The sequence below is a fragment of the Sphaerodactylus townsendi genome, linkage group LG04 (genome assembly GCF_021028975.2).
Source record: "Sphaerodactylus townsendi isolate TG3544 linkage group LG04, MPM_Stown_v2.3, whole genome shotgun sequence".
Taxonomy (NCBI): domain Eukaryota; kingdom Metazoa; phylum Chordata; class Lepidosauria; order Squamata; family Sphaerodactylidae; genus Sphaerodactylus; species Sphaerodactylus townsendi.
The window spans coordinates 45,489,375-45,498,440 of NC_059428.1; the positions used below are offsets into that span (position 1 = coordinate 45,489,375).

Consider the following 9,066-nt stretch of genomic DNA (forward strand, 5'->3'; position numbering starts at 1 on the left):
GAGAATACATCATGTTTGCTTCAGTGCTTCAAGTGGCCACATGTGCTATGTTGCTCACAGGTAGGCTTTTAGAAGTCAAATGGATAGTTGGCTGATCAATCCTGAGCATTATTAACAAATAACACAATATGTCAAAAAGTTTGAATGGAATGGAAGACAGTGATTACAGCATTTAAGTGACTCTGGACTGTGTAATGTAAGTGCATTATCTTTGCATTTAAGTAACAGGAAGAACTTGGACTTTGTTCAGATTCTGTGTGGCATTTAAAACATGCAAGATATTTACCTTTTAATGAAATTACATTTCTGGGTAAGAATGAACAAGCTGCTGAGCTTTGCAGAGCTGTTCTTCATATTTCACTCTGCCAGTTGCTCATGCATTGGGTACTACCAATACCTTTATCGGAAAAGATTTTACCTTCTTGTTCTCTAGTGAATGGAAGCAGAATCAGTTGCAGACAGTTGCCCCCAAGGTGTTTTATCGCTGAAGAACTTTTGGCACAATCTGGATTGTATGGATTGGTTGAAAATGGTGGTGATGGGATAGCCTGAATGTGTAGTACTTTTGACTTGATTTTATCCTGTTAGCCTGTCCAACTCGATTAAATGGTATTGAAAATAGGCTTTTGGTAAGGGAATTAATGTGAGCTTTAGTTCTAGTTCTCTGACATTTGAGTAGGTAGTAAAATTGTCCCTGGGCTGTATTATTAAAGGGCCAAACTAGATGTGATGGGTGGGGGGGGGGTCATACCAGCATATATTTGTTCACAGGACTGCCTGTTTATGTGTAAAGCATGACCAGATGGAGAGTTTCTTTTCTTTCATAAAAAATGTAGGATGCAGGTCCAAATCATGCCCCTCACCCACTTACCTCATTTTGCTTCATAGTTTGAGTACTTTTTCTTATTGATCAGCTTCCTTTTGGTATCAGGCCAGGCAGAGAGAAAAATGTGTGAAATAAGGGATCATATTGAGGGACAAGGGAATATTTAAATATGTGCTCCATTTTCTGCAAAAAATAGGCATCCTAACTTTTCATGTACATATGGAGCCCATATCACATTTGACTGGCTCTCAAACTGCAGTTGAGAACTCATATAATTCCTGCATGGAATTCCTACATCGGAAAAAAACTAGCATGTCACGGAGAATAATAGGCTGGAACATTTTCACCTAATAGGCTACTTTTCTTTGCGTGGGAGATTTTTTTTAAATATAGAAATCAATTACCAGTATATAAGTTTTGACCTACTGGTAAAGTAGCACAGTCAAAGCTATTCTTGAGGCTCTAGGATGAATATTTGAAGGTGGGAATGTTATTTCCATAGCTTACAGGCAATTTCTTAGAGTAATGAACATCCAGCAACCTATGGAACAAATCCTACAACATAGTACTTGAGCTTCCCCCCACTTTTAGCTTATTCTTATGTTGGGCAGTGAAAATGTTAAGTAGGAGCCCATTAGTCTACACACTGTGGTATCAGAAGTAAGGATGCCAGCAGACCTGGAGAAAGAGAAGCCCAGTCCCTTCAGCTGAGGTTTAGTATGTAGAAAAGGCTTCCCATGGCATGGAACTAAGCAACATCACCTGATAACGGGTGCAGATCAAGCTGGTATTCAAAGGACAGCTAAAGTTCAAAGGCTGGCAAACCGAAAGGCATATTTTGCCTACGTTTCTTCATTACAGAGAAATACAGATAACAATCAAGTTACTTAGACTGAGGATAGTGGGTGATTTGTCCTTCATGTGGTAAATCCCTTTCGATGTACTACTTAAATGTATCTTATAAATGTATAGTGCTTTATACAACTTTAAGTTTTCAGAGTTTGATTTTAACTAAATCACAAATGGGATATGAGGGTTTTGAGGAGAAAGACAAGCTTGCTCAATATGTTCCGAACATTCATGCCCTTCTAAGCCATGACTGTGATTGTGACAATTTTGCAGTTTTAGGGGTTTGGGGAGCACCATATGCCTCTGAAGAAGAAGCCAATCAATTTTTACAACTTAAGAGACGAGCACCATATTCTCAGAGCTACTGGGATCCCAGTAGCAGCCAGAATGGATGGAGCTTTACCGTGGCTGAACAGGTATTCACATTCTTCTAAGACTGGGTAGTCAGCTCCAAGACAGCCAGATTAGTTCAAGAAGGTAGAAGCTTCTCTGTAGTGAGAAATATTTGCTTTGTCATGGAGTCACTGGAGGATCTTGGGCAATCAAATTTCTCTCAATCTGAATTTTCCAATATGTGAAATAATAACATGATCCAACACACACTGATGTCACGAGGATGGATGAAATCCAGATTTTAAAACACTTTACATAATTAAAAGACCACGCAAGTAATATTTATGACTGGGCCAGTAATAATAATTAATAGTAATTTAATTTCATAACAACCCTTCATAACTACAGGTTTCAAGATAAAGTAATCTCATAAAGATGTTTTTAGCTCCCTTTTGTTTCAGGATAATTCAATTTGGAAAGCTGCAAGTTAAAGTTGTCTACTGATTTTTGTGTGTGCATCTTGATTTATTGTTTCCATATATATTTAATTTGCAAGATTTATAAAAAAATATTTATTACATTAACAGTTTTTCAGTAAAGTAGGTCAGTTCATTCTAAATGTGGGAAAGCAATATTGAGACTTGATGAAGACCATAAAACAGGATAACATGGAAGGTGCTCCCAATTCTCCCAGGTTTAAATTCAACCCACTAGTCATTGGATGACACTGCTTTGAAAACATAGCATGTATGATAGGGCCGAGACAGACAAATGGCCCCACATGTCAACAGTGCTGCCATTGTTATTTGCCCTAGAGTACCTAAGATGTCTGAGGAACTGTGAGTTAAATCTTGGATTAGGTAGCCCATCTTTCAAGTAATTAATTCAAATATTTCAGTGCTACTTAAGGTGGCTAAAACTAATTCATTAAAACACATACTTAAAAAAATCTAATCATTGGACCAAAGAAACAAACAACCTTATAACATAAATGAAATAAACCTACAGAAGCAAAGGGATAACAGGCAATTCCTGGGAGATAGAAGGAGGTGGTACATGGAAGGAGATGGGAACTTACCAAAGTGAGGGCACGATTATCATCCCTGCATGATGATGCAACTTCACTGACACCTGGGACTTCGCAGAGTTTTCGGCAAAATTCTTGAACATTGCTATGGCCATCACTTCAAGTTGCACTGGAAGTTGCATCATCATGTAGGCATGACAATCATACCTCCCTCCTGTTTGGCAAACCAGTTCTACCCACAGACCTGGTAGGCATCTGTGGGAAATGACAAAAATTACCTAGGGGTCTCCTGCCACATGCAGATAAAGAGCACTATTACACTATGTGTAATAGAGACCTGAGTTCCTAGACAAGTGGGAGGGATTCAGGGGTGACTTTTGTCCATCTGCCTTGGTGACTGCCTAGGACACCAGAAAACTTGAGGGGTGCTGAGAGTAACAAATTGGGTCCCAAGCAGCAGCCCTGCCCTACCTCTCCTTCCCCTACATCTATTATGGAGGGCGTGAAGCTAAACTGGCCTGGTAGCTTGAAGCATGCCCAGGCTGATCTGGTAGCTCAGCATGTGCCTGGTCTGCCTGACTGGCCAGCTAGCAGGTAGTGTGGGGGTACAGTAGGTTGACTGGCATAAGGAGCCAAAAGCCCTTGAGCCAACCATGGATGGATTACAAATATAACAGAATAATAAAATAACTGATGGTGCGTCTTCTGTTCTAATCAGACTAGGGAAGCCTGGACTACACTGAAGACAACAGCACAGTATTACATGGACTTGGGATCATTTGCATTTTATCCAGATAAAGCAAGGTAACTCATGTTTAAAAGCAGTCCAGTCAAAGAGATTTCAGAAGTTATGGCATTAGGTAGGATGCATAATATCCTAACTGCATTAGGATTTTCCAAACTGGTTTATATAAAGAGCTAAAGTTGTGCACCTGTGTTCAATCTTTGATTTCACTGAAGTGCAGAATTTGTTATTAGCATAGAAACCCTTGCATAGAAAATCTTAGAGTTTGCATCTGCCTAATTGTGTGAATAAATGGCAGTGGACGTCATTTGTCTTGGGATTTCCACTGACTTTGAATTTTCTGTCAAGCTTTGTTTTCTTGTTGCACAATTATTTATATATTTCTTATTTTTTATTTTTTTATTTATTTATTGGCAAGGGACAGGGCCTGCTTAGTGCTGGCATCATTTGTGCAATACTGACTTTGTGAGATACCCCTGCTGTTTTCCTTGCTTTCATTTATGTTTCAGGCAAAAGGACATTCATCATTTGAGTATAAATATGAGACAGCAATTCTGCATTTATAATTTATGCACATATAATTACAGTTAGCAAGGCTGTCTAAAATAATTATCAGTGAAAGCTAGTGTAGGAGGCTTGGGAGATGAGTAAGAAGACTTCTAAAAGCTGCTGTTACAGTTATGAAGATAGAAACGATGCTTTGGATTGTGAAGTGCTCAATACATTCATAGACAACAGGTTAACCCTAGGCAAGAAAGTTGGAATTCCTCAAAATATATAGGGAATATAAAGATCATTGGCCACTCTTAATATTAGCAGAAGTATAATAATAAACAGTATATAGTATTGATTTTGACGACCTCAATTGTTCTGGGCTAAGATTAGACTGGCACATAATTTTGATTCTTAATTTTCTTTTAAAAACCCTCAGAGAACAACTTTGCAAAGATATCATTCATTCCACAGCAGAAGTCCAGTATCACCTCACCTAACAAATTTTCTAGCATAGTTTGGGCTTCTATGAGTCACAACTCACTTCTTCAGATACAGCTGTACCTGAAGAGGTCAGCTGTGACTCCTAAAAGCTCATACCCTGCCAGAAATTTTGTTAGTCTTTAAGATGCTACTGGATTCCTCCTCTTTTCTGCTTCTACAGACAAGCACGGCTACCTATCATGATCAATATGTCATAAAGAAAAGCAAATGTTTTGATGTGGTAGTTCAGCAAAGTTTTAATAAAGCACTTTTTTTTCCTTACAGGGACCAGATTCGGTCTTACATGGAACAGTTATAGCAGTCTGGGGCTCATTCCCAGCAGCAGATGAGCCAACACAACTAAACAGACAGGTGCCAACAGACCTGTACTGAACAGTGAGATTGAAGTCCATTGCTTACATCAACTCGACTTGTACTAAAGTATCAGAGCCTGAGACTAACTGTTCTCTTAACAGCTGCTCAGCATTCATGGGACTGCCAGAAACATCTTCAGTGGCACTGGATAAGGAGCTTTATCTGGAACAGAATAGGCCAGAAGATCCAAATCCCTCTGAAATGAATGGGGTCTGCTTCTCTTGCGAAGTTTCAATTATTACTTGCAATCTGGGGCTTTGCACACAAAACATTTTCTACTGTTCTAACCTAAGCAGCCACAATTTGTGGGGAAAAAAAGTTACTTGGAATACACAGGCTATTACTGGGATATTCAAATCATGATGCTGTGTATTTGAGACTGGATCATTCCCTAGCATGTAATTTAGCTGCAAAATGCAGCTGCTTAGTGATCAGGTCTTTGGTGCCATGGAAGAGATTTCAACGTTATTTCAAACATTTTTTCCCATAGCTCCCAAACCATAGTTCGGTAAAAAGACAGGAACCTATACCATGCCTGGGGTTTTTTTTTCCATACAGGGACTTAAAGAGTGGAGTGAGGTTTGGACCAGTGAAATGGCACAGAGAGGAAATTACCTCCATTCATAACACCATGGTTGTGGACTTTAAGCTACATTTCAAGAATTGGAAATTACAGCCCTGGAAATAAAGGAAGGTGGAAAAAGAGAGGCACCATGCTTTCTCGGTCTGCCCTACCCCCTCTCCCCTTTAATAATAGTATGTGAGATAGTGGTGGCAGTTGGCTTTGATTGGCGAAAACCTGAGGGTGGAAGGGTTAAACCCCATTGACCTCCATATGGTAATCAGACTTGTTTGAGAATGCTATTTACTTTTAAAATTGGTGGGGCAAGCCAATTCCAGATGTCCCAGTTTCTCCTGTTGTTAGGTCCTCGGGAATTTTAATTCAGGTTCTTTTAGTCACAAAGAATTCAGGTTCTTTCAGTGCAAGACGAGAGACATCTTTCAGCACCTCGCTGCAAAATAGTAGGAGAGAATGGATAAATAAAGAGAATGGATTGTTTGTGCCATGCTCCTGTGTTTTCATACTGGGATATTCAATATGCAGGGGTACAGGGTTAGGAAATACCTGGAGATTTTGGTGGTGGAGCCTGAGGAAGGTGGGGTTTGGCGAGGGGAGGGACTTCAATGGGGTATAATGCCATATAGCCCACCTTCCAAAGCAGCCATTTTTTCCAGGTGAACTGATATCTGTTGCCTGGAGATCAATTGTAATAGCAGGAGATCTACAGCCGCCTCCACTGGCAACCCAAGAGATAGAGCAAATTTTGTGAGTGTAATGCTTAAAATGCTAGACTAGGCTTGGGATTGAAATAGCAGCTTTGCCACAATGCTTATGAGGAAACCTTGGGCCAGTCATCTCTGTCAGCCTAACCTACCACACAATCTCGTTTTAAATATAGAATGGAAAGGTGAGAAAAGGGGATGGGAGTCAGGGAGGGGGGAAGGGGACCTGTCATCTGGTCATGGCCCATCCACCTTGGGTGGAAGGGGAGGGAGAGACAGGGGCTGTGCTGTGAGATAAAAATGTACTAAAAGGAGCAGCAGTGGTGTAGGATGTTAAGAGCTCATGTATCTAATCTGGAGGAACCGGGTTTGATTCCCAGTTCTGCTGCCTGAGCTGTGGAGGTTTATCTGGGGAATTCAGATTAGCCTGTGCACTCCCACACACGCCAGCTGGGTGACCTTGGGCTAGTCACAGCTTTTCGGAGCTCTCTCACCCCCACCTACCTCACAGGGTGTTTGTTGTAAAGGGGGAAGGGCAAGGAGATTGTAAGCCCCTTTGAGTCTCCTGCAGGAGAGAAAGGGGGGATATAAATCCAAACTCCTCCTCCTCCTCCTCCTCCTTCTAAAATGTACTACAAATATACTTTAAATTATTATTCATCATACTGAAAGGTGAAACATTAACTTTAAAATGAGAAAGAGGAGTAAACTGAAAAATTATAACAAAAAAAGAATCCTTGTTTGGCAAGCCATTTATGTAAAGAAGTATTTTTTTATTTCTTGGAAATCGTGTTACAGAGAAGAGGCACATTTATGAGAGCAAACACGCTTGGAAGAATGTAAAGGAATTCTATCTTTTGATAAGATTTACTTGTAACAACTGATTGTGTAAACTCAGCCAAATAGCACAACAGCTTGTTTACTCAGTGAGTCCCACTGTGATTCCCACTGTGTTCCATGGTCTGCTTCACATTGCCTCCTCTGATGGAGGTCTGTGTACAGGTTTCCAAATACATATTTGGGACTAACATGCATTTAAAATACCATTAATAAACTTGCTGAGAGGGTGTCTGAATGTGTGTGAGACCTGGAGGGATGAACTGTCAGTCACCTTCTCTGGATTTGGCAGTAGCCTTTTTTTTTTCAAACTAGGATCATTGAGCCACCTTTTGCATATCATAAAGGTTTGCATATCATAAAGCTTAGCCTTGCCTCTTATTCAAAGCTACCTCACAGGGTTGTTGTGAGAAAGTGATAAAAATGGCAAAGCACTTTGTACTCAGGAAAGTGCTGCAATCGTTTCAGCAAATGTTAATAGGAGCTGCTGATCAAAGCTAACTATCTTTTGATCTGAGCCTATTGTCTTGATCTGTATTATGTTCAATAAAGTTAAAAGACTTTTAATAAAGCAGGACTCCACAAGAGCAAAGAAACTGACTCCACTTCTAAGTGATAGGGTTTTTTAAAAAAAAAACTTTGGTGCAGCAGAAACATTTTATCTTTGGGAAGAAGAGATTTCTTTCTCCCTCATTAGTGTGGAGAAAATCAATCAAACCTGCAGCTCCTCTGAGAAAAGCTTTGTGCTGCCTTAAAACCTTCTTTTTGCTTCCATTATCCAATTTCAAATTTGTTTGGAGCACTCCAGATAGCTGTTCTTCTATTTAGAGTAACTGGTTGTTTCCTATACTGAATTTGTATCCAATGAGAGAATCCTTCTCTATAACATTCACTAGGCTGACTTTTTAATCTAATTTTAAGTTATTCTCCATAATCATATTAAATAGGGGAATGCACCAAAATTTTAATTATACTCACTTTTAGTTCATTTTTCCCTTTAATAATTGTTTGTCTTTTTCAGTGAAGTTTTTTTTACTATTATTTCCTTTGATTTCAACTTATAGCACTATAATTTTTTAAAAAAACTTCTACCTAATAACTAAGAGTTTTAAACACTGTAGCCCTCATCTGTGGGCAAGCAGGTATGAGAGTCATGCTGTAGAAATGGGATATTCCTGGACATCATAAATGTCTGCTGCATGGGTGTCTTTCCCCTGTGGGAGTGACATCGAGGGGACATGGCTGCATTGGCAGGTGGTGATTGGCTTTGCCTTTGTATGCTATTGGAAGAACACATGGTAATCAGTTGGCACTGCCTGATTGGTGGGTGTTGTTGGAATTTGCTATGGACTTCATCACTCTCACTTTGTGGAGAGGCATGTAGACCCCCAACCCCAAGGAATGTCTGTAGATTTCTGACTGGAGCTGTCCCTATTATATGGGCAGCTGGCTGCCATTGCCACAGCTGCCCTCAGGATTGGGCAGCTGTAACACAGGATTGGGCAGCTGTAACACAGACAGGCAAATGGCAGTAAGGTTCCTGCTTCCCCAAAACATTCCCAGTAAGTGCAAGCACATACAGCCCTGTCAGCTTATTGCTCTTTGGTGGTGCCACCAATATCTGGTTGGCTCACTCTGTCCCAGGTCTTCCTTTTCCCTTGTCTTCGTTCTGACTGCTCTTGTTGAACAAAAGCCGCATCAGTGAACTACCAAGGATTAGTGTTCTTACTTGATTACCATTGGAAAGTCATACATTTTGATCAGGTTACTATTTGAATTAGACATTCTTCATATTAATTATTGTCAAATCCTACA

At 40.0% G+C, this 9,066-nt stretch overlaps 1 protein-coding gene across 1 annotated transcript; it reads left to right on the forward strand.

Moving 5' to 3' along the window:
- Positions 1 to 6,190, forward strand: LG04H3orf85 (linkage group 04 C3orf85 homolog). Its single transcript, XM_048495188.1, has 4 exons — positions 1 to 60; positions 1,949 to 2,091; positions 3,754 to 3,839; positions 5,041 to 6,190. Exons 1-4 carry the CDS (start codon positions 12 to 14, stop codon positions 5,072 to 5,074), a joined length of 312 nt encoding a protein of 103 aa, XP_048351145.1. The 5' UTR covers positions 1 to 11; the 3' UTR covers positions 5,075 to 6,190.
- Positions 6,191 to 9,066: the final 2,876 nt, after the last annotated feature.

Bases quoted from the DNA above. Each gene is read 5' to 3' on its own strand.
- LG04H3orf85 (XM_048495188.1), top strand. From the start codon at position 12: ATGTTTGCTTCAGTGCTTCAAGTGGCCACATGTGCTATGTTGCTCACA. The intron at 61-1,948 runs GTAGGCTTTTAG...ACAATTTTGCAG, and splicing joins ATGTGCTATGTTGCTCACAG to TTTTAGGGGTTTGGGGAGCA. The intron at 3,840-5,040 runs GTAACTCATGTT...TTTTCCTTACAG, and splicing joins TTTTATCCAGATAAAGCAAG to GGACCAGATTCGGTCTTACA.